Below are 26,540 nucleotides of genomic sequence, written 5' to 3' on the forward strand. Positions count from 1 at the left end.
GAGGAATCAATGAAAATAATGTATTTTGCCAACTTCGAAAGCCTCATGAGATTTGGTATTATTGTATGGGGAAGCCACTACAACATGGTGGAACTGTTCAGAGTTCAGAAGAGGGTAATGAGAGCGATGTTCGGATTGAAATGTACCCAAAGTTGCAGAGGTATCTTCAAGAAGAATAGGATATTAACAATATATGGGCTGTACATTCTTGAGACAATAATGTACATCTACAAAAATAGAAACTTGTTCTCAGAAGTAGGCTCTTTTCACAGTTATAATACAAGAAAAGTTAACATTAGCTATCCCAAGCATATATTACACATAACAGAGACGCATCCAAATTATGCAGGTATAAGATTTTTCAACAAACTGCCAGATAATGTGAAAACATGTTCATCTATGAGCCTATTCAAGACGAAGGTCAAGAATTTGCTGGTCGAGATGGAACTGTACTGTCTAAGCGAATATTTTGATGGATGATCCAAACTTGAATGACGATATTTCATCTTATGCTCATGATTGATCTGTAGATTGTTGTGAAACATACTTTGAAATAAATTTTATTATTATTATTATTAAGTTGTCGTTATGGACAATATAGAATGAGAAAAAAATGAGTCTTTTCTACCACATAAGAAAATATATTCTGTGACATAAAGAATGTAGAAATGTTGAACTAGTTGATCAAAATATGAAAGAAATTAAACAAAAGATAAAGGTATTTATATTAATAATTAATTAATTGTGTTAATGTTAATTTGACATGACTACCACCTGGTGAACGATTTCTTCCTGAAGTGTTGCATTCCAGGTAATTCATACCTAAGAGCTTCTAGACTAGTGTTTACGTAGGATTAGCTTATCGTTTTAGTTTTTTACTCAACATATGCCACACAATGTTCGATAGGAAAAAATAGGGTTATCTGAGCAGCCACAGCAAGATCAAGATGTTCAGTGCTAACACTAGCGCTCCATAGAATGTCTTACATTGTGGCATTATCCTGTTGGAAAATAGGATCTCCTGGTTCTTTATGGAATCAAAGCATATGACGTTCTACCAATTCATCAATTTATCGGTTGGTATTCGTATTGCCTAGGATGAATACCAACCAAGATATGCTTTCCTAAACAATAGCATCCAATATCATGTGAGGGGCACATGCAGCTCAATAGAATACTATTGCACCGTGCCTTTTCACCACTCAGTCTAGTTGTCTAGTAGAAAGGTGTGGTTGTTAGGACTGCAAACCCAAATCTGTTATTCTTCGGTAAACTATACGAAGAGTTATACGATTTCCTGAATTTGGAAACCATTGATCGGTTATTGATTTTGTAATCGAGAGTGGGTCTCTTGATGTTAATACTCCAAGATGGCGGTTCTGGATTCCATTTGTTTATCTTGGCCATCGACTTCCAAGTCTATGGCGTTGTTAACTTTGTCTAGACCATGCTTGATAACACTCTACTATAGAGGATTAGTTACGATGAAGACCATTAGATATTTCTCTCGATGAAAAATCACTTTTATACAGACAATTCACACATTTCCTTACTCTAGGTACAATTAAATTATCAAAACGCAAAAAGCTCACAAAACCATTAACTTCATCTTTCAAGAACTATACCCGATCATTTCGATTATAGTAAGTAAAACGTCAAATTTGCCATAGCCACAAGGTTACTTCGAACAAAATTTCGATCAAACACAACCTTTAACTCTGCCAAGTTTTGCCACAAAATTTCAAAGTCTTCTTGGTGTTGCATTTTTTTTATGTCACAGAGTATGAATTTATATGGTTGAATAAATATACTGGGCTTGGGTTTGGTGTGTGTTGGGCTAAGAACAAGAATTTTACCATTTTTAATCAAAAACGAGTTGGGTTTTGCAGTAACGATGAATCGAAAAGGTAACCATGCTAAGATAAAAGAGTTTTTGTATCATAACGTAGAGTATAGTGGATCTGGGAGGGTAGAGTACACTGTTGATGTGAAGGGATGCCTGATTTTAGTCATACTATTTCTGGAATATCAAAAAGAATGAAAAAAAATTAAATATCTATAGGTACCTTTTCTTTAGCTATAGCAATCAGAGAGTCGTTGACCTGGTTTTGTTCGAAAATATGCTTGAATTCGGATTCGGTCCTCTGCAGCCTTTCACCCATGTAAATGGCTTCGTCGTTCAGTTCTGTGGTGTTCTGATTCAACAGAATGGCTTCGTTCTTGATCTTTTCGGCATCAGTTGAAGCGTTTTGAGCAAGATCTAGAGCTTGGACGGCCTTCTTGAGTGCATTGTTCGAGTACAACTTGGCATCTTCGAGGGTTTTATGGCCTTCATCATACTTTCTGAATGCGTCATCGATTAGCTTTTGAATTTCAGGAACTCTACTCAGAGCTTCTAGGGCCTCTTGCTTTTTCTCTTGAGCTTGCTTATCGAAATCTGTTGAAGAGATCATTTTTAATATATTGTACTTGAGTTTTTGATTGAATCACGGTAATCTCAAGTTAAATGTTCACAAAGTTCTCTTTGTGTTTAAGACATATTGCCAGAATCGCTAAACACACTTGAAATTAAATAATCAGTCGTCCTCCTTTTATATAGGACATTTGTACAAACTTAGCGACAAAATTGATTTGAGAATCCCTTCAAGCAGATTGCTTATATGATCAGATTATATTTGTAAGGCTTTATCAAGTGAAAAAATAAGGAAGGGAAATGAAAACTAACAGAATCGCTATATTTCACCGTACATAAGAATTTTGAACATTTCATCTGGAACTTCTGCAGAGAAAAAAAAACTATTTTTATATCGATGAGTGTTCCTTTTCTTTAAATAGGTCTTCTCTAGCGACAAATGAATATTTTGCAAGGACAATAATGTATGTCATCAGTAGAATGAAACCACATAGAGCTGAACTATACTGGAATTCATTAGGACTTGAGAGATTCCTGGAGATTTATATCACAATTGAGTTGAAAACATTGTAAATTTCACACTATGGTTTATTATCCTCTATTTCTACCGAAACATCTTGAAAGGTTGGCAAAAATATGAAGATATCAAGCAATTCGAACCCGGGTTCATTTGTTACAAAACTCAATGTTTATGATTTTATGCTTTATATATTTTCTATCCCGATTCTCTTGGCTTCTGTGACAGCTTAGAGCTTGTAAGAGGTTACAGAACCGGAAATAATATTTTGTAATTCATTACTCTGAAACTAAAAGAGCTGATATTGAGCGGATCATGTTCTCAAGCTTGGACGATCAAAACTGTATACCAACCAACCGCTGTACCAAATTTTATGCAAATAGCTCTTATACTTTTTGAGAAAAGTTCCGAACGGCGAACGGACAATTTTTTTTAGATTTTTGGATTCTACACATCCCAAAAAGTAAACTGCAAAAATTTCAAGAAGAATCGAAATGTTTTTCATCGAACGATTGTAAAGTTGTATTATTGGAAGTAATAAACCCAAATGAGGAACTACTCACCGCTTAAAATCTGGTACGTTTCCATTGTCGAATTCAACAGCTTATCAGCTTCTTCAACTGTTTTCGTTGTTTGGATATCATAAAGATCGATGTCATTCAATTGTTGGCCGAGTACAAACTGTTGATCTTCTGCTTTTTGCAACATTTCCTCTCCACTGTACAATTGTTCGTGTATGTCCATCAAAATTTCTTCGTTATCCTTGGTGATTTGCTGGACTTCAGTCATTATACGATCTGCTTCTAGTTTGATCTGTTCCGTCTTCTGTTTTTCTTTCGAAACGTCTATATCCGGTACAACCAAGTTGTTCACTTGGCTCAACAACGATAGAGCTTCATTTTTGGCTTCCCTAGCCTTTACACTGGCAGTTTCGCTGAGCTGTTTAGTTTTGTTCAGGTTGGCTTCAATTTTGGACAGCTCATTTTTCAAATCTTTGATCTTACTGGGAACCACATTTTCTTGCATGTTGTAGGCTTTTTCAGCTAGAACATAAGCATCTTCTGATTTATTTTTAGCCTCGTTAGCTTTCTTGATAAGTTCCTGAGATTGTTGTTCAAGTTTATCAGCGAGTTCTCTGGCTTCCTGAGCTATTGTCGTCATCTTCTCAGATTGCTGTCCTACAATTTTGGCTCTATTGACCGCATTTTCAAGCGCTACCTTAGCTTCTGTTTCGAAGGCGTAACTGAGATCGTTCAGCTTGATTTCGGCTGTTTCTAGATCATCCTCGCTGTTTGAAATGTTTTGCGAAGCAAGGTTCGATTTGTCTATAGCCAGTTCTACATCTTCCTCTATTTCAGACAAGGTTCTTGTGATATCCTTCTCCCTATTCCTTATATCTTGGACTTGTTTGATGATGCTGTTTTCGCCAGTTGCTTCTACCACCTTCGAGTGAAATTCATTGATGCTCTCTTGAAGGTTCTTGAGTTCTTCCGGAAACTCTTCATCATTTATAACCGTAGGCCTGTTCTCGATTTCTTCCAGTTCGTCCCTGAGCTTGTCGAGTTTATCGTTATGTGCTCTGGCTGCATTTTGCACAAGGTTGTAGCAATCGGGACAGTCGACGCAACCTCTCTGCCTGTCGAATTTGTTCTCTTTGCAGCGGTCACATCTTCTACCCTCAACGTTGTCCAAGCACGGGCATTGTCCTGATGCGTCGCACTGTAAATCCTTGGAACCTATGGAGTCGCATTCGCATTCTTTACATCCGTCCAGGGAGAAACCATACTTTCTTGGCTCACAGTGATCGCATCGTAATCTGTAAAAACAAAATAAGGAATAACATTTCTATACTCTGAATTATTTTGATGCTTTCTTTCTACTGACACGTAATTGGTACATTGTTAGCATCATTATGAAAGAGTTATTATTAGTAAACATTGATTTTTTACTCACCCAGTAACCCCTGGTCGACAGAAACATTGTCCCGAGTAGATATCGCAAGTTTGGTTGTAGGAACCGATGGGATCGCAGTTGCAAGTCTGGCAACCTTGACCACTTTGTAAGTTGTAGTAGCCATCCTCACATACGTCACAATTCTTTCCGCCTACGTGGGGCTTACAGTGACAAGCACCTGATACTTGGTTGCAAATTGGTAGACCTGATGGGTTGAGCTCGGTACCAGGGGGATAGCATTCGCACTGTTGGCAGTTTCCTCTGGGAGAAGCGAGAGGGTTGCCCCAGAAACCTACAAATCGAAGAATTTGTTATGTTAGAATTTATTGATTATGAGATGTCACTCGTATCATGAAGAAGAAACATGTTCCCAGTGATATTGTAAGGATTGTAGGGGAACTAAATCATGAAACATCCACTAGGATTATGACAAACAACGGTCTCACAAACGAAATACCAACACCAACAGGAATAAGACAAGGAGATTCCTTGAGTCCCCAATTATTCAACATAATAATGGACGATATAATAGAAGATTTGAAGAATACAGCAAGAGGATACAAGCTAACAACCGGTGAAATAAAGATAATCTGCTACGCCGACGATGCAGTAATTGTGGCTGAGAGCGAAGACGATCTACAGAGGCTCTTGTTTAAATTCTACACAAAGGCAAAAAAATTGAACATGGAAATATCTACCACAAAAACCAAATCACTCGTCGTTTCAAAGGAACCAATTAGATGTAAACTTGTAGTTGAGGACCGACCAATAGAACAGGTTATGAGGGTTGCATATTTGGGCGTGCAGATCTCGTCCAATCAGGACAGAACTCGGGAAATTAAAGAACAAGCAAATAAGGCGGCAAGAATATCGGGTGCTCTTGGAGACATTGTGTGGAACAACAAACACATGCGCAATCAAACCAAGGTCAGAATATATAAAACTATTGTGAGACCAATTATGACTAGGGATGCGAATACCGGTTACTTACCAGTCGCGTTACTTTCGCGACCGCTCCAGAAAAATACCGCTCCAAAATACCGCGATTTTGTAACTGTGGTTACAGGAAACGAAACCGTAGACGGCGTAGACGATTACGAGTTGCGACTAGGTAGAGGACCAACTCCAGCGGCGGAGGAACGAAGGTCGGCACCTTCGTTCCTCGCTCAGTAGCGAGACGGTCGGTAGTTAGGAATTTGGAATTCCCAACTTGGGACTGTTAGGTGAATCTTCGGACCGATTTCATTGTTGATTGAGGTTGTACGTGATTCTATGCTATTGTGTAGGTTCCTCCATAGAAAGTATTATGTTTTATGATCTTGTTATTACAAGATCATAAAACAAAATACTTCTTTGGTGACTGTCGGCTGAGAATAACTACAACTTAACAAAGGTTGATAGGATCTACAAACGACACCTCAATAAAAAATTCCCCATATTTTTTTCGTATCAAATATGTTCAACTTCTTCTTTCCAAGAGAGGAACATTGTTAGGCTTTGTTAATAGAACTTATTTTGAAGCTGACCAAAAATTTAGAGTGAAAGCAATATTATTAATAACTTTAAATAAAATTCCTTCCGATTTTTTTTTCATTTTCATCTCATAAATATGGAAAATATTTCTCAAAAATTCATGTCATTATGAATATTATATTTTCACTCATTATTTCTTTCATATAATTAATCAGTCATTCGATTCATTGAATTTTTGGATATTTTCTTCACTTCAATTTGTAAATGATATGTTTTGTTGAAGTTTGAACTTGAAGGAAATATCTTAGGAAAAACACGTTTATCAAAACGTAACTTTTTAATTAATTAACTGTCAATCTGACATTCATACACCTACTTAGTATATTTAATATATCAAACAAATTAGGGAAAATGTAAACGTGAATCATTGATTTCAACACCTTCCCTCATTGACTGATTTGTTGGATTTTCTGGTCTACGCCCATGCTTTTGCGAAGAGTTTGAAGTCTTGGCTTGAATAACGGCTTTGTCATGATATCCGCTATCTGAAATTCGGATGCAACCTTCTTGATTTCGACAGAACCATCTGTGACAAGTTCTCTAACAAAAAAATGTCTTATTTTAATGTGCTTCGTGCGACGGTGGTATTCAGGATTCTGTGCCAATCTGATTGCAGCCTCGTTATCAACCATTAATTGAGGAACGCTTTTCACCTCAATAATATCAGAGTAGAGACGGTTTAACCACACTAATTCTCTAGCTGCTTCGCTTGCAGCAACAACTTCGGCTTCAGTTGTTGATATGGCAACTGATGACTGTCTCTGACTTAGCCACGACACCGCTCCACCAGCATACAAACATACTACACCTGTAGTAGAACGCCCTGTAGTCTCATCACCACCATGGTCTGCATCGCTAAAACTTTCTATACCATAATGCTTATGATGAGGTTTATAGGTGATTCCATAGTTGATGGTGCCTTGAAGGTAACGAAAAATTCGTTTGACTCGGATCCAATCAGCAAAATTTGGATTTTCGAGAGTTCTCGATACAAAACCAACTGCATAAGCGATATCGGGTCTAGTACCAGTCATGAGATACATCAACGCCCCAACCGCTTGCCTATATGGGAAATCCACTTCTGAATTAGTTTCCTCTTCCTTCCCTTGTTGACTACGTTCATTTATTATAGGAGTAGAAACTGGCCTACAGTCTCCCATTCCAAAACGTTCTAACACTTTTCTTGTATAGTTTGCTTGGCTCACTCGAATTGATCCATCTTCTTGTTTCTCTATTTCCAACCCAAGGAAATATGAAGCTGGTTTCATTGTGATTTTGAATTCACTTTTCAGATTTCTCAGGAAATCTTCTTTCAGTGATTCATTATTTGAAGCCAAGAGACCATCATCTACGTAAAGTGCTAGGATCATTATATCTTTTCCTTGTCTCTTTACGAAAAGACAGGGGTCAGCATCACTCGTATGGAAATTTAGTTTGGTCAAAAATTCTCCGAATCTCTTGTTCCAGCATCTGGGTGCTTGCTTGAGACCGTAGAGGCTACGCTTGAGATGGCATACACTATCTGAACCATCTTGATATCCCTCTGGCTGTTTCATGAAGATGTCTTCTTCTAATTTTCCATAAAGGAAGGCGGTTGAAACATCAAATTGAGTCAGAGACATATTTTCGCTAGCTGCGATACTCAATAATGCCCTAATTGTACCAGATTTCGCCACGGGACTGAATGTCTGGTCATAGTCTTCACCCTTTCTCTGGGAGAAACCCTTTATAACAAGTCTAGCCTTGTATCTATCCACTGAACCATCCGGATTTGTTTTGACTTTGAAAACCCACTTACAAGGGATCGCTTTCTTGCCGTTCGGTAGTTTTTCCAGAACCCAAGTATCGTTTTCTTTTAGTGATTTCATCTCATTTTTCATAGCTTCTAACCACTGTACTCGCTGATCACTTCTTATCGCTTCTTCATAACTCAACGGTTCTTTGATTTCCAAAATGTTTGTAGACATGCTCATGACAAACTCATCGAATTTAGCAGGCTTTCTGATTTCCGACCTGTCTCTCAATTGTCTACTTTCAACCTCTTTTTCTAAATCAACCCGTTTGTTTTCTTGAAAATTTTCCTCTTGGTAATACTCCTCTTCACTTTCCTCATTCTGCAACGACTCGCCTTTGCTCCTTCCTTCCTCTTCCACTGAGTCATATGTCGTTACTGCTTGTTGTGGAGGTGGAATGATAGGGACTTCATCTGATCCAGTAGAGTCAAGGAGTTTTTCATTGAAAACAACATCTCGAGATCTAATCAGTTTCTTGCTTTCTTTGCACCATATACGATAGCCGTCATGATTGTCGTAACCAATCAATATACCTTTGACAGCCTTCTTGTCCATCTTCTTACGAGAAGGTTTTGGAATATGAGCATAGCAAATAGTTCCTATTATTCTCATGTGTTTCAAGCTACATTTCTTGCCGAACCATACTTCATAGGGAGATTTGTCATCGATACTGGAAACACCTGACCTGTTCAAAATATATGTGGCTGTGTTGATCATTTCAGCCCATAAATACTGTGGTAAATCCTCCTGTGCGTGCATTATTGATCTTGCAGTCTCAACAACAGTTCGATTATCCCTCTCAGAACAACCATTTTGTTGCGGCGTGTAAGGCATTGTTAATCTCTGCCGAACTCCATTCTGTTGTAGGATGTCTTTCACTCGTTTGCTATCGAATTCACCGCCATTGTCACTAAGGAGCTCCTTGACTACATGTCCTGCAACTTTAGATTCAGCTAACATAATTTTTAGCGCATCAGGGACATTAGATTTCTCCTTAATGAAATAAACATAACGGAAACGACTGTAATCATCCTTGAACAGGACAAAATAACGATATCCCGATAGAGAGTTCACAAAAGGTCCACATACATCCGAATGTATGAGTTCACCTGGCATTTTTGCACGTTCTCTAGTTCCAAATTTTAGTCTATGAGCTTTGCCGTATATACACCCTTCACATAATTCACTGTCCAGTTTCACGTTTATGCCCAATTCGCATGATATAACAGATTTTATGTGCCTTTTATTTTGATGACCAAGTCTTTCGTGATATAATTGCAATAAATTGTCATTCGAAATCAGATTCACTTGCATTTCTGTAACTGGCATAACATTTTTCAAAGACAGTTTGAATAACCCACCATATCGGTTTCGTGCCCCAACAAGTTTCACTTGTCCATCAATTATAAAGCAACACGTTTCAGCTTTGGAAATAAATTCACTATTAGGATGTTTATCTTGTGCAGACAGAACAGAAAATAGATTTTTCTTTATACTAGGAACATACCAAACATCGGTTAGAGTGAATTTCTCTGATTTGCCTTCATTAGATGCTTCTACGGTAATAGTACCTTTTCCGATAGCTACAATGGAATCTCCATTCGCTGTGGTAACCGTGTGAGTTTCATCGAATGACTTGAATTCTCCAAAAATATCATTTCGATTAGTGATATGATTTGTTGCACCGTTATCAACAAACCAATTATCTTGATCACAATCGACAGAAAGTACGCTACTGGTCACTGCAAGAAGAGACATATTAACATTACTGCCTTGTCCTACTGTATCACCGCTTGTATGCTTCTTTGGTTTAGGAGGTCTTCCATCAGATTTCCACTTCATACAATGGCGAACTATATGTCCAGGTGCTTTGCAATAATTGCAAATAAAACCTTTTTTCTGCTTCATTTTTGGTTTGCTTGAACTAGCTTTTTCTACAATCAAAGCTTCTTGATTGTATTCACTTTTGCTCAACAATGCTTTCTCGTGAGCACACAACTGATTTGTGAGATTGTCGATTTTTCTTTCAGCTTTTGCCATCAGCATCCAGCTCGACCTGAACGAAAAATACTCATCTGGTAAAGTACCCAAAATCTTGCATATAAGTAAAATCTCTGGCAAGTTACATTTACATGAACTATTGGCTGCTTCTTTATCTTTTACAATCTCAACTTGTAGTTCATTCCACAAATTTTTCAGTTTTGATGTATGAGTGGCAATGTCATCTCCAGGCTGTCGCTTATAACTGAAAAACTGCGTACATAAATCATATGTCTTATCTTCTGCATTTCCATCGTATAATCTATGCAGTTCTAGCCAAACCTCACGTGCTGTTGAGAATCGCATAACTTTCTGAAGCGTCTCCTCCGTCATATTGGTTGTCATGATTAGAAGTGCATTACAATCTGCTTTCGTGAAAAATTCTAAATCGGATTCATACTTCGATTTATCTTCTGCACTTGCGTTTGCTGCCGTAGGTGTTGGAGACCCAATTCTACCTTCTATGACATCAATCGCGCCTGGAATTCCTCGTAGTAGAATGCACAACTTATATTTCCAAGTCGTCCAGTTAGATTTTCCTTCAAGTAAACCAATTTTGATTCTTGTTGTTTCCATAACTGTCTATTCTTACAAAACGTAAATTCGAATACTGATCAGTTCAATTGACAACTCAAAATTTCTATTTTTCACTAGTCCTGCGGCACTGAGCCCATAACCTGTTGAAGTTTGAACTTGAAGGAAATATCTTAGGAAAAACACGTTTATCAAAACGTAACTTTTTAATTAATTAACTGTCAATCTGACATTCATACACCTACTTAGTATATTTAATATATCAAACAAATTAGGGAAAATGTAAACGTGAATCATTGATTTCAACATGTTTCATTTCAACCATCACCGATAGATATAAATTTAAAGTAAATCTTCCTACCCTCCACTCAGGTTACCTAAATGTATAAATAATTGATTACTACCTACGTATAAAATGACTATCCTAATCTGTTATAATCATTCTGTACTTCCTCCCCAATTCCCTGTAAAAATGTAATTGAAAAACGAAGTAACGATGTAGAAACAGTTGATAGAAACAACTAACACCTGTTACCGAACGCCTCGTGACTCACGTTTCAGTTCCATCCGTCAAAGTTCGGTGCAGCTACGCCGTGACTATCACTACGTTACTGAGGAACCGGTTACTTTACGTTTTTGGAACGGGCGACAACGCTCCTATAAAATACCGCTCCAAAATCGCGGTATTGAAATACCGTCCCATCCCTAATTATGACATACGGTATCGAAACGAGAGCCGATACTAAAGTAATGAAGAACGCACTGCGAACTGCTGAGATGAAGGTGCTCAGAAACGTCCTGGGCCTCACATTACGAGACAAAAGAAGAAATGAAGATATTCGCAGCGAATGTGGGGTTCCGGATATAGTCCGATGGGGTCGCAATAGGCGAAGATTATGGAATGCCCACGTGGAAAGAATGGGCGATGGAAGAATTGCGAAGATTGTGAGAGACGGAACACCGGGAACACGCAGACCGTTGGGGAGACCACCAAAACGATGGAGAGACTCATGGACTTCGATCTCACAGGAGGCATAATAATTGGAGAATACAAGCCACAGGCTTAAAATATGAAGAAGAAGAAGAAGAAGAATTTATTGATATCAATTTGAATCAACATCTCTGAGTTTTAATTATGAAGGGTGGTCTAGATTTAATTTTAATAACTTTGGCGTCGGATAGAACAACTTTTTTCATGAAAAAAAGTTCTTATAAACATATATCCTAACAAGCTCCGTTTTAGTGATACAGTTAAAGTTTGAAAAAAAAATCAGTTATTTACTCATAACTTTAGTATTATTACATTCATTGTTTTGATTTTTACATTGAAGTCTAGATAATGTAAAGTTTCAAATTAGGTAAGTGTCTCTGATCAATATTATCCAGTGACGTAGATATAGGGGTGCAATGATACTCTTCCTATTGAAAATTTACACCACTATTTTCTTCTTGAATAAAAAATCATTTCATTTCTGAATTCAACAGAGCTTCTTCGAAAAAAAATATTATCTGAATTTTTTTATAGAATGTACCATTTTCGAGATAATCGAGTACACGAAACTCTAAAAAATAGATTTTTCAAATTTTCCCATTAGTGATGAATGAAAGTACAAAATTGCGGTACTGTATTATAATGGTTTCAGATGGAATTCAATTGAATATTTCAAAAAGAACATTTGTCAGATACTCATACAATACGAAATAAGACCTAGGATCTAAATATTCCGCATTATACTATCCCGATTTTGATGGAACTTGTTATGTATTAGATCTTTTCGGCAGATATTTGTGTTAAAAAACTGAAAATAACTAATTATGAATGGATTTTCAATAAGCGAAGATCGAGGAAGCATAAAACCACACCTATTGGTAGATAATTTTCCATACATTACAATGTCAAAAAGTTACCAATGATCCGCATAGGGTACTGGGACAGGAAAGTTATCGACCAATTTTCAAAATTGTCAAAAAAGTTCCGAGAGTTGGTCAATAAAACACATTCAAATTCATTGCATCATAAAATCTGATCATTGCATCAAGTTACAAAGTTTCAGTAGTCGCTGAGAATTCCTCTCATGACTTCAATAGACTGAAAATTGGAGTCTCGAAATAGTAATGCGAAATTTGAAAGGAAAATATCTAATGTAGCCATATCAGGCAGATAAGGAGGATTTTCGTTCAGACTTTTTGTGTCCAACATTATTGTCAATTAGAATTGTTGTCGAAAGTGCAGAATCGATTATTTTTTTTAACAAATCTATTCTTTTCCGATCAATGAGCTCATGCAATTGTTATTTAGGTACTATTATCATCTTGCAAAATTTGCACAATACCGCTTAAAAAAAAACTATGAACATGACTTTCTGATCGACTTTAACGTGTTTTTTCTATTTCGGCTTAGTTAGAAGGCACCATTCCGGAAATCTTGCTGTAAATCAATAGTTGCAATTAGATTTATGAATGTGGTGTTGGAATTGACTCGTTCTTCAGCGATTTATGCGATTGAGTTTCTTTTCAGAAAATTTTTCGATCTCTCAGTAATAATCATAGATAAATGTCATTTTCAGTAAGCAAAGTTTGTCCTCAACATGAACTATCAAATTTGACAAGAAGTGCGCGGAAACGAAAAAATATCCATGATACGATATTTCACTCAATTCGCGAGTTTCTCCAAAAATAACGCACTCCTTATTTCCCATAGTGAATCAATGTTTCATATTAACTCAAAATATATTGAAATAAATACCTAAATATATCAGAAATTCAGAAAACAAACTTCAAGCGCGCCAAACGACGTGAAACAACCAATGACTCTAGGAGAGCAAAAGTTGCCATACCTTGGATTTCAGCAGGTAGATATAGAAAATAATAAATATTCTGCTAATTATAACTTCGACATTTAGGAAAAATATCGGTTTCCAAATATTCAAATTTGCATAGTTAATCGGGAATCACTCAAATAAATATATTTCATTCAATATAATATACATTCATAATGATATAGTAAAATTGTGGATTTTGAAAATATATCACAATCCGACAACGTAACCTAACCATGTTGGGGACATGTAAAAATTGCGTATAGTCCCCCTATCTAGGTTTATTACTCTATGATTCAGATCAAAACATCTACCATGTCTTTTGGAAATTTAGGAACCTACCTTCCAAACACTGATCGCACTTTGGTCCACCAGTGTTGTAAATGCACTTCAGACACTCCCCATTAGTGGTGTCACAATTGCCGATGGCGTTGGCATCGATATTCTGGTTACAATCGCAGAGGGTGCAGTTCTTCTTCGGTCCAAATTTACCCTGAGGGTCGCCGAAGTATCCGTCAGAACAGGAGTCGCACCTGTGTCCGCTGTATCCTTCCGGACACTCAGTACAAAGAATTATTTCATCGTCGATCTGGATACAAGGACCTCCTTGAGGACACCCGCAAGGTTGGCAGTCGTCTTTGGTTCCTACAAAACATATGATTAGAGAGTATTTTTTGTCCGTGAACTCGAAAAATGAAAGAAAAAAAAAGAAAACATCTTATAATTTGAATAAGAAGTTGGTAGAAACTACTAAGCCAGCAGACATATACTAACTGACCACTGCAACAAACTGCAACACCCAGAAGGAGCTCTTCGAATTTTAATTCTTTTTGGTAAAACATAGATAGTATAGCAAGAAGTAAATGATTGAATTTGTAGCGAAAAACCGTTAAGGTTTTCCCTGTAAACAATTTTTATGAGTCGTTTTTTGCAAGTTTTTTAAATTCTAAAACAAACCAGCTGTTCTAGGAGATCCAAAGTTGATGTTTAGTTGTTGTTAAAATGCCTAGAGCGCATGTACGCGGAATTATCGCCAACTAAGTGAATTTGAAAGAGGTCGAATTATTGGTCTACGGGAGGCGGGGTTGTCATTTCGAGAAATCGCTAACCGTACGAACAGAAATCCAACTATTGTTATGAGCTGTTGTCCGGAGTGCCCAAAATCGAAGAAAAGCAGGCACCAGACGTCGAAGGGGCGCAAATGAAGTCTAAGACTTATGGCCAGTTGAGACCGATTAGCGACAATTCGATCTTTGGCTGATGAGTTTTTAGGAGAACAAGTCCATCCTGTAACTGTCCGAACGGTTGACCGCCGGATAAGGTCTTTTGGACAGCAGCATTGTGTTACCTCTGACGGTTGAGCATCGCCGGCAAAGATTACAGTAGTGCAGAGAACATTGGAATGTGGAATGGCATCAGGTTGTCTTTTCTGATGAATTTCGATTCTCACTGAAGGCACATGATGGCTGAAGAAGGGTTAGACGACCACGGGAAGAAAGACGTGAACCTCAGTTCGATGTTGAGCGTCATGTACACCAGACATTAGGCGTTATGGTATGGGGTGCTACTGCTCATGCAACTAGGTCACCTTTACTCTTTATTCGAGGTAACATGACAGCGCTGCGTTACCTTCAAGAAATAGTGGAGTCATATGTTCTCCATTAGCTTAACCGGCTCGAGAATCCAATATTTCAGCAATATAATGCCCAACCTCATGTTGCCACAGTTAGTTCAAACTTTTTTGAAGCGACCCATGTGAATCTTTTGCCATGGCCGCCTAGATCCCCCGATATTTCGCCCATGGAGCATGTTTGGGACATCATGGGTAGAAGGCTTGGAATTTTACCCCAGCCCCCACGGACTTTGGCGGCTCTGAGACATGAGGTACAGGTAGCTTGGGATAGTATCCCCCAAGGAAAATAGACCATTTTATTGCATCATTGCCGAGAAGTGCTGGGGAGTGTATAGGTAATCGCGGTGGACAAACAAATTATTGAAGAAATTATGAAGAAAGAATTGTTAACCCTTCGTTTTTTTCTCCAAATTTCATTTACTCCTTGCTAAACTATCTATGTATTCTCACTAAAAAAAAAAATTAAACAGCTCCTTCTGGGTGTTGCAGTTTCTTTGTCAGTTAGTATACAATATTCGAAGTTTTACAAAGACCATGTAGGTAGATCTGCAAATCCGCTGGACTAAACTGGACCTTAATAATCTGTAGATCTAGTTAGTCCGCTCAGTTCTACCTAGCTCCTCACAGATCAAGACTTTTTGTCTAGAAATGCAATCAAAAGCAAAATTAATTATCCAAAACACCATAATTGGACGAATTATTTTTCTTTCGGTTGGTCTTGATATTTTGTAAGTTGCATTTGTATCTCTATTGTATACCAAAAAGATATATCAGATAATGAAAGTTTTGGCTGTCATAACTTCGATATTTTCAACAGAGATAAGCGGAAAACATTGAATATAAATCCCAAAGTATACCCTGTATTTAGACCTGATTCTACCATTGAAGAAAGCTTGTATGATCCGAGCTCAACTGAACTTACCTCCCAAAGCGTTTCCATAAAAGCCTCTTGCACAAACCTCGCAGTTATCTCCAGCTGTGTTATGCTGGCATCGACATTTTCCTGTATCGGAGTCACATTCATCAGTGTGCTTATTACAGTCGCATGGCACGCAAGGTATGAAAGGACCTGACAACGACTTGGAATGTTTGAAGCCGGTTGCACAGGATTCGCAAAACTGTCCAACGTACCCTGAAAGATTAATTCATTTATTGAAATTATAATGAGGCAGAGATCTTTTCAAAGGAGTACACAAAAGGATGAAAAGAAAATCTATACGTCTAAGAGTCTAAAATAGTCTTGATGAATGAGAATAGGAGGTATTCCCACGAGAGAGTAAGGCCCAGTTTCACCAAATGCTTTAATCTTGACTTGGCTCTTAAGTGAGGCCTTAGATCACGATTAATGTAATGTAGCGTTTCACCACACTCCAGAGCGCCATTTAATCGACCAATCGCGATTTAGCACTAATCGGCCATTTTTGGAGGATTATATATAACCTTTCAAGTTGAGATTAATAATTATTTATCAGTATGGAACTCTTGTCTATGTAATTATTTTTCCGGAAATTTCTAATTTTTGGGTCAATTTTATCAAAATATGACTATATGTATAGGCTCAATATTTCCCATTTAAAATACATGTAAACTTTGTTTTTGTGTTTTATGAAATTTATTGCAAAGAATAATTTATTGATATGTTTGATTGAAATATTATTTAAGAAGCAGTTGAACTTGTTAATAAAAATAAATAAGTTAATTAAATTACTTATATAGTTTTTTTTCCAGAATGTGTGGTTTTGTGAAATGGGATAATTTCTTTTTAACTTCTGCAAGTTTGCGACATTTCGAAGCATATCACTCGACATTTTCGGCAAAAATTAACTTTGTTTTTTGTTTACAAGATGACAAATGATTTGAAATGTTATGAGTTATGAATGAATGTCACCTGACACCTAGCGTCAATGGTGGTCATCACTGCTAATACTATACAGAACACTATATAACTTTTTGTTCACAACGTTGCCAAATGGTTTTACTATTTAATCGCGATCATCTTCGGACGGGTTGATGCATGGTGAAACAGAAAACACTGTTAAGCCTGCTTTAGTAACAAGCGGACTTTAATCAATCTGGGATCAAGTGCTGTTTGGTGAAACTGGGCCTAAGTGGTTAATGAACTTACCATCAGGACATTTGCATTGCTCCACCCAGTATGCAGGTTGTGAACTGGCAATACCACGAGATGCAGTTTCTAAAGCGATATCATCTAGGAAAGTGACGTCTTGAGATGAGTAAGAAGCTTTGATCTTCAAGGCAGTAATGTTCGTTAGAATGGACATGAAGGCCCTTGCCGATAATCTTGGTTCCCATCCGTAATCTGGGTGCTCGTGTAGTCTGAATCGGTATAGTTGTGGCTGCAATAAAGAAAAATCAACAAACCTTATTATAAAAAAATGGCATACCTGAATAAATAATGATGTTGACAATCATAAAAAGGTGTTTCTCTTAAACAGCAGTTCAGATGGCCTAGTCGCAGCAAACACAATCATATTACACCATTTTTAATTCTTTGAAAATACACTCAATTTTAATTCTATGAAGAATTTAGGTTGAAAATTCAAAGCATGAAATAGTGTAATGCAACTGCGTTAGCTACGACTCGAGCTAAAGACGCAAGTAGGGCGCATGCTTACGTGTAAGGCAAGCAATAAACAACATGATGCATTAGAACGTTCATTTGGTAAGTACACCCCCACGTGACTAAATAATAATAATTCTTCGAGAGAATCACCGATTTTTATGGGGTTTTCACATAATTCATTTAAACAATAATCTACGTTGCAGATAGGCGTACAACTTTGCTTTCGCCGCTTTTTTCGAAATTCGAGGCTTTATTGTAAAGAACTGGTTAAAAAAACTGGACATCTTTTGAGGCGATCCACGAATCGATCCAATTTTTTTCTTCTTCATAAGATCGGATGTGCTGGTCAGCCAGGCCGTGTGCCATTGATCAAAAAAAGTGATGGTCCAAAGGAAAATACGGCGGGTGGGGTAGGACTTCCCATTTAAACGTTTCCAAGTACGTCTTGACCACATTCGCAACATGGGGTCCAGCATTGTCATAGTCACTTCATCATATTTGTTTCAGTTGGTTTTAACAACTCATAATACACTTCGCCGAGCAGGTCCCAACAAATACTGAGCATGACTTTGGAACCGTGAATATTCGGCTTGGCCGTCGATGTGGAAGCATGGTCGGGATATCCCCATGATTTTTTGCGCTTGGGATTATCGTAATGAACCCATTTTTTGTCTCCAGTGACAATGCGATGCAGAAATCCCTTCCGTCTTTGCCTTGCAAGCAGCATTTCCCAAGCAAAAAAACGCCGTTCAACATCTCTCGACTTCAACTCGTACGGCACCCAATTTCCTTGTTTCTGAATCATTCTCTTGACTTTCAGCCTTTTTGAATTGGCTTGTTGCGTCAATCCCAATCTTGTCAATTCTTGTTCCGTTCGACACGAGTCTTGATCAAGTACTGCTTCCAGTTCTGCATCTTTAAAAACCTACTCTCTTCCACGGCAATGCTGGTCTTCGACATCAAAATCACCGTTCTTGAAGCGTTGAAACCACTCTCGGCACGTTCTTCATCTAATAGCGGCCTCACCATAGGTATTTGAGAGCATTCGATGAGCCCCAGCCGCTGATTTCTTCATATTAAAGCAGAAGACACAAATCGACTAATATTTCGATGGCATTGTTTACAAAGACCTTAGCTCATTGTATGACATCTAAGATCTATTTATTTCGACTAACACTTACCGCTACAGTCATCTATTGCAAAACGGCGGAAGCAAAGTGTTATACATCACAAGAATGTCACGAGGTGGTGTTCCCTCTTAAAAGTACTTCTTATTTTTCTTCTACAGTAAGGATGATAAATATTCATAATGAAATTAATAAAAATTTTACCTCTATCGTGGGAGTAGTGTGATGTTGAGCAAATATAGTCAGGGCAATCCTCTCCCCAGCACCTTCAATAATAACATCAGCCGCAGATGGTAGCGCCATATTCTTTCCAATTCTTAGAGTGAACTGCAATACTTGATTGTACGAAGCTCGCTGATCTCCCAGATACCTATCAGGAGCTAAGAAGTAGACAATCTCATTGTCCAAAGATCTAAAACTGATACTCTGCGATAAAGGATCGTAGTGCAGATCCATAGGTCTACCACTGTTGTCCACAACTCTCCATCTATCGGAGCTCTTATCGAATCTACTTGTAATCTTGTGTTTGAAATAACCGCTTGCAGAGATACATTGCGAAGAGTGGCCGTAGCAGAAGCACGGTGTGCAACCGAAGGTGTTCTCCTTGTCCAGATTGAAGAAGCCGGGTTTACACTCTCTACAACGCTTACCCTCAACATTCTCCTTACAGTGGCAGGTACCGGTGTAGGAATCGCAGCTTGGGACGTTGTTGATGGATCCGATTTCGGAACATCCGCAGTTCTTGCAACCGTGATGGCCGAAATCGTAGTGGTTGGCCTCGCATCTGTCACACTTGTCACCGGTGACTCCAGGCTTGCACTGACACTTTCCTTGGGAGTTGCACTGGAGGAGTTTAGAGCCAACTGGATCACAGTCACATGATACGCAGTAGCCATCGTCTCTCATGTAGAAGTTCACCTTGCATTTCTCGCAGTTGGGACCATCTCTGTTGGCTGTGCAGTCCAAGCAGTGACCTCCATGCCCCGTTTGGTCGTAGAGCTCTTGGTCGAAGTAACATCGGTTGGAGTATCCGTTGCAGTTACATTCTGAAAGTTTGAAGTTAAGAGTTAGTTTGCAACTTGTAATTTGTTTTATATTACAGATGATTTGAACGACAGTACAGATCTAGATGATATACGACTTTAACCAAGTTGCAACGATTTTGCACGCTTCATTCCATATTACGCTACTGGAATTTTTGAAGACGCGGTAATTTGTCAATTAATCGTATCATATCGTGTACCATCGGCCGGAACGCAGATGCGCGAATCTAGAGAGAATCTTCTGAAAGATTTTCAATAATTATTGAGACTTCAGCAAGAATACGTACCTAAGATTTAGATTTCAGTCATTATCAATTTAATTCGAGACTCGGAATCTGATTTATCGGCGAGAATTGTGTCGGGATTCTCGGTAAGTGTTAACATGAATATTTGTATTCAACAAGTAATAATCTCACCAGAATGAGTTAATTTAATTTGAAACAGTAGTTTTTTTTTTAGAGTCATCCATCTTGTCGAAACGTATTTCAGGTTTGGTAGAGTCCTTTTTGTGTCAAATAATGTCGGCAAAACTCCTTCTCAGGTTTATTTGATAATAAATGTAATGATTTCTTTGTAATTTCTTGGTTAGAAATCCGAGAAGGAGTTGTAAATTCAGTTAACATATTCTGATATCGTTGTTCATTTTCTCAAAGCACCTCCCGTGAGATTGGAACAAAGAACAACTCTCGTGAGATTGGAACAAAGAACACCTCCCGTCAGATTGGAACAAAGAAAACCTCCCGTGGAATTGGAACAACAGAAACCTTCCTTGAGATACAGAATTTGGGATAGTACGTATGTTAGATCACTTTGGTTCCTGAATCTGAAAGAATACCTGCGAAATACCTGGCATTATCACATCAACTTCGTTGAATGGGGATTGGAGTACTATAGCTTCCTGATAAGAATTGGTGCTCAGAAGGCTGAAGATAATTTACAGAAGAGGTTCTATTCTAGTAGCAGAGTAACTCATTTAAAATCGTTTTAAGTTAAGTTTCTATTTTATTATTTGTTTAGAGTGAAAAGGATCGATCATTGAATATTTTAATTTTATTAAATTTGTAAAAACCTGGGTAGGAGTTTTGTTGAATAAATAAGCCAAACCACCCCTAGAAATTAGTCTTTAGAGTCTCATGGGCAATTGTAACGTTACAAAGTTTAAGGTTATCATTACGATACATATAAGGTGTCTGCGTCTGATTATAAACCACAACATAATGTATCGGGATTATGGAATAACCACCATGCTTCAGTGGAAAATTGTGCTCTGTGACCAAGTACAGGGTGTCTCACGCAAGCGGGTCACTGGATTTTGCGACTTATCTTATGAGCAATATTGGAAAGCGACTCATCACAATGATAGTATTTTTCACGGGCTATCCAAATATGTTATCGGAGAAACTATCGAACCAAGGCATGGAAAGTTATTGAGGAAAAACAGTTTTTCAAAAAAAAAAATTTCTTTGCAAATTTGTCAATGACATTCCAGACTGACAATCATCAATACTGGATGTACTGAACCAACCATTTCGGTCCAGCAAATATACAGAAGACGAAAGCTGACTTCAACATCTAGAAAAACCTTTTGAATACTGAATTTCCATAAAACATCATCTACGACAAGTGTAATTGCAATTCTTTTAAATATTTTGCGTCTATTTAAATTCTACAATATAATTTTTTTTCATTAATCAATTTCATACCACAGAAACAGAATAATATTCCACCCAACTTCTAGCACACAATAATTCCAAGAATGAAAGTTTGGATTAAATAAAGTGAATAATTGTTAGATAATAGCTTTAATCATAATTAAGATAATATAATAAGACTATAATTTTGTAGAGAAAATGATCTACCGTTGTACAGGGTGGGCAAATATCGATGTTTTGGCACTACAACTTTCAAACCAGAGGAGATCTGATACTCCCTTCTCGGTCTCTTTTTCTGTGAAACTAAAAAGGGTAGTATTCATTTTTGGCCAATTTCTTTTGTTATCGAGTTATAAACGAAAATTGAAAAAATTGCGATATCGAAAAACATTTATATCTCTGCTAATACTGATGATAGAGCTCTGAAATTGGAACATCATACAGGCACTTTTTTACGTAGAATGCAGTGGTGTGCTCGTCTTTTCAAAAGGGTTTTTTAATTTCGAAGCTATGAACTAATGTTATGTTTTTTCATAAGGGAACACTAGATTTCTGTGCCATTTTTTGAAAGCTTAATTTTTCCTGATCCCAAAAAATATATAACATCGTATGGTTTGTCAATCAATATTCGTTATGGAAAATGGTCGAATACCATTTTTCATTCTAAGAGAATCAATGCTTACTACAATGTGAAATGGATTTCTGTAAAGACTGAAGGAATTTGAAGAAAAATAATATATTAAAAATCAATGTTTCTCCACGGATATTTTGGAATGTTACAAATTTCAAATACTTGATTCAATATTGAAAACGAAATACTGACCCTCATTTAAACAATTTTTTTTTCAATTTCGTTTTCAAAACAGTAAAGGCATTAAAAATCACATAAAACACCTTCAGTAAGTAACTTCTTTCTGGGAATAATGATAGCGCCACATCCCAACAATCTTCTGGATTCCATGAAGACAGACCATCAAAAGCGTGTTCTACTACATGATATTCATTGTTTGCTCGTGATCCAACGCAGTGGGTGTACATCCACATCTTTCCTCCATGAATATCAAAGAACCCATTACCACCCGACATTTATGCGTGGGATGTTTTGAACTTGTGGGAGATCTTTGCTTTCATCTTAAGCTCTTGTATAGTTTTACGATTATTGGATATAGAAGCAGTGGAAGGAATCTGTCGCTGTTGTTTGAAGTATGTTAGATATGTAGAGAGACAATGTCATCGGAATGTATTGGATTGAATATCCTACATTCTAAGAACCGAAGTTGATGAAATATGCTATGGGAAAAATATTGTTTCAGATATCGTTCAACAGTGTCTTCTTTTTCGAAGAAAATTCAGCTACAAAATTCTCTTAACCAGTAATATGATCCGTTGCTATGCAATGAATTTGCTGCTTTTAAGTAAAAAAAGTTCCTTTACCGGTATAGGCCGTCAAAATTCATCTATACTGTTTTTTTGAACAAGTACACTTTTGATAGTAGGTAGATTCACGCTGAAAACATACTTACATAAAGAACATATAGGTACATTTATTGAATATATCGCAAGACCTGCATATATGTAAATCATATCGAATTTTTTTATGTTATGACATATAATTCCATATCATGTCTGTCATGTCATGTAAATTGGCCACCAAGATCTTGTGATTTATCGTCTTTGAATTTTTTTGTGAGGTTATTCCAATTCTAATGCCAATAATCCTCATACTATTGACGATTTGAAAACCAACACCCGTCAAGTTATTGGTGAGGTATTGTTTGAAATGTGCCAAAGAGTCATTGAAAATCACCTCACAAGGTCCTGTAGGAGATCACGCGGAGAATATTTAGATGATGATGTATTCCACACATAATGACAAAAGCGTCATATTTAAATAAAAATTTGATCGATATTATAAATGAAAGTTTATTTTATTTTCGTTTACTCTCGGAAGAAGGTGTTGAATATTTTTTCATTCTTCTGGTGAAATGACATTTTGCATAAGCCTTATTCGTGTAATTGATTTGAACCAGGTATTGAATTTCAATAAAACCACATAGGTATTGGTGTACAACTTTGCTTCTGCCATTTTGCAATGGATGACTGTGGCGGTAAGTGATAGTCGAAATAAATAGATCGTAGATTTCATACAATAAGCTTAGGTATTTGTGAACATAACGCCATCGAAATAGTCGGTTTGTGTCTGCATCATAGAGTTATTCTCGATTAAACTGGTCAGTTTACAAGCTAAATTCAAGTCATTTGCGGGAGGTTTTGATTTTTTGCTTTAATATGAAGAAATCTGCGGCTAAGGCTCATCGAATGCTCTCAAATACCTAAGTGAGGCCACTATTAGCGAAAAACCGAGCCGAGAGAGGTTTCAACGCTTCAAGAACGGTGATTTTGACGTCAAAGTCCAGCATGATGGTGGAAGAGAGAAGTTTTCGGAGATGCAGAATTGGAGGCATTACTTGATCAAGACTCGTGTCAAACGCAACAAGAAGTGGCAGGATCATTGGGAGTGCCGCAATAAACCATTTCAAAACTCCTGAAAGTCATGGGAATGATTCAAAAACAAGGAAATTGGGTGCCGTACAAGTTGAAGCCGAAAGATCTTGACGGCGTTTGTTTGCTTGAGAACAGCTGCTTGCAAGGCAAAGACGGGAGGGATTTCTGCATAGCACCGTGACTGGAGACGAAAAATGGGTCCATTACGATAATACCATGCGCCGAAAATTATGAGGATATCCCATACTTCCACGTCGACAGATAAACCTATTATTCACGGTTCTAAGGTCGTGCTGGACCCCAGTGGTCAAGACATACTTGGAAACGTTGAATCAGGAAGTTCTACACCACCCGCCCTATTCTTCGACGTTGCTTCCTTGGACTATCACTTGTTTCGATCAATGGCACATGGCTGGCTGACTAGCCCTTCCGCTCTTATGAAGAAGTGAAAAATTGGATCAATTCGAAAGATGATCAGTTTTTCAACGCAGGATTCGTACGATGCCCGAAAGATGGGAGAAAGTAGTGGCTAGAGATGGACAATACATAAATGTATAACCAGTTTTTTCACAGTAAAGCCTCGAATTAAAAAAAAACAGCGGAAGCAATGTTGTACGCCTATGTATTTTCCGAGCTATCAGGAAAATAATATTCAGATGTAAAGAGTAAAATTTCAACTCTCTATAGGTCTCTTCTTTCCAAAGTTATCGTGTTCACGGACGGTCATAATTGTTTTTGATGAAAAATTATTCCTGAGTGATTTTTATTGTTCGAATGAAAATTCACAGAAAATACATAATGAAATTTAATAGTATATTATTCAATGAGCGGTAATGTAGGTCATAACTAAGATGTCTAAAAACATGGTAAAATAATAGTTTTAGTTCGTGGCGGCGCCGCATTGTCATATTTGTCATTTCCGTTGATTTTGATTGGATACATTAATTAAGACCCGATACTGACCAATCAAAAGCGACGTGTAACCGAGTATGATCGTGCTAAGTCGTGAAACAAAACACGAAACGTTTACTGGAATGAATTCAAATATTTGAAATAGAGAGAGAGTTTATTGGTATTTCAATTACAAGAATTACTTCCATAGATCATAACTATAATGAAAGATATACATATAGGTATATAATGGCACAAAACTCGTAAATAATAAATAACAAGAATCTTAATTTGTTGATAGCGCTACCTACAGTTGACATAACGAAGCTTAACTAATATTCTCAAAATTGGCAAAACAAAAGCTAATCAGTTCATACACCTGGTTTTTAGACATCTTAGTCATAACTCACGCAGATGAAGTTTGCAGCCGCAGGCGAGTGCTGTAATTCATCAAGTGAGTTATGACCATTACCGCAAGTTGAATACTATACTTTATGTACGACTATATCAATAAATACTAAAAAAAAAATACAGACTTAGAATATAGACAGAAGGAACCGGAAATAAACATATGTGCTCGATCCCGACTACAAGAGAGATGGAAACTTAGTGTCACCAATCACAATCGAACTAGCTTCGGCTAGCTAGAATCCAGTACAGAGTACAGACATAGAACTATATTGAAAACCCTTAATAGTTGCCTATAAAAATGCATTAAAATATACCAAAAAACATTCCCTGTAAACGACGACTTAATGACCTTACTGCTACAAACTCCTTTATATTTTTTTCGGGCAAGTAATTCTGTATGGTAATATTAGCTGTTTGTCTTTCGGTAATGTATACCTATATAATATTTCATCTTCACTATCAGAATTAATCATTTTCAGCAAAACATTCACAATTATTAGATATCAACTTAATTTGAAAATGTCAAAATTATTAAAGTGACATTCCCTCGGACATTCCTCCCCTCAATAACAATAATGGAATGTTCCCTTTCGGCCAATCGAATAGAAGCAGAGAAGTATAGAAGCACAGATCCATATTTTCCGATTTATTATAGTGAGTTATTATAACTCACGATGTTTGTTAATAGATACTATTAATTGCTCAAAAGCAGTTGAATAATAAATATATAATTCAATAGGAGTAGATAAAAATGGTTTTTGCTTAAATATATTAAATTTAGAAGAATTTTCCCATTTAAAATAAATAATTATTGTTTATCTATATGAATTCGAACATATGAAAAAACGAGTTGAAACTAATTTGTCTTTATCGTATTTCGAAATTTATTGATAAAATAAGATCCAGAACAAGCACAGCAGGTTCTTATACGGTTTCGATATGAAATCAATCATATAGTCATTATAAAATACCGAACAGCCCTGGTAGCAGTGCGGGTGTGGTCAGTACCATGGGAACCAAGCTTATTAGCGATGATGGTGGCGTTATCCATCATTATCTATTGTTCCGTGGAGAATTTCGCCATTTCTTCTT

General features: G+C 37.1%; 1 protein-coding gene across 3 annotated transcripts in view; it reads right to left on the bottom strand.

Annotated features, from left to right (window-relative positions):
• The window catches only part of LOC123672068 (laminin subunit gamma-1), a 76,913-nt gene that overhangs the window by 1,196 nt on the left and 49,177 nt on the right, over window positions 1-26,540 (bottom strand). For all 3 annotated transcript variants that reach the window (XM_045606042.1, XM_045606044.1, XM_045606043.1), the window contains 7 exons: window positions 19,151-19,992; window positions 17,361-17,592; window positions 16,158-16,367; window positions 13,945-14,247; window positions 4,884-5,175; window positions 3,494-4,746; window positions 2,067-2,437 (listed from right to left, as the gene is read on the bottom strand). In XM_045606042.1, the coding sequence (XP_045461998.1) occupies window positions 2,067-2,437; window positions 3,494-4,746; window positions 4,884-5,175; window positions 13,945-14,247; window positions 16,158-16,367; window positions 17,361-17,592; window positions 19,151-19,992 (3,503 nt within the window). The remainder of the gene's footprint in view (window positions 1-2,066; window positions 2,438-3,493; window positions 4,747-4,883; window positions 5,176-13,944; window positions 14,248-16,157; window positions 16,368-17,360; window positions 17,593-19,150; window positions 19,993-26,540) is intronic.

The sequence above is a fragment of the Harmonia axyridis genome, chromosome 2 (genome assembly GCF_914767665.1).
Source record: "Harmonia axyridis chromosome 2, icHarAxyr1.1, whole genome shotgun sequence".
Classification (NCBI taxonomy): domain Eukaryota; kingdom Metazoa; phylum Arthropoda; class Insecta; order Coleoptera; family Coccinellidae; genus Harmonia; species Harmonia axyridis.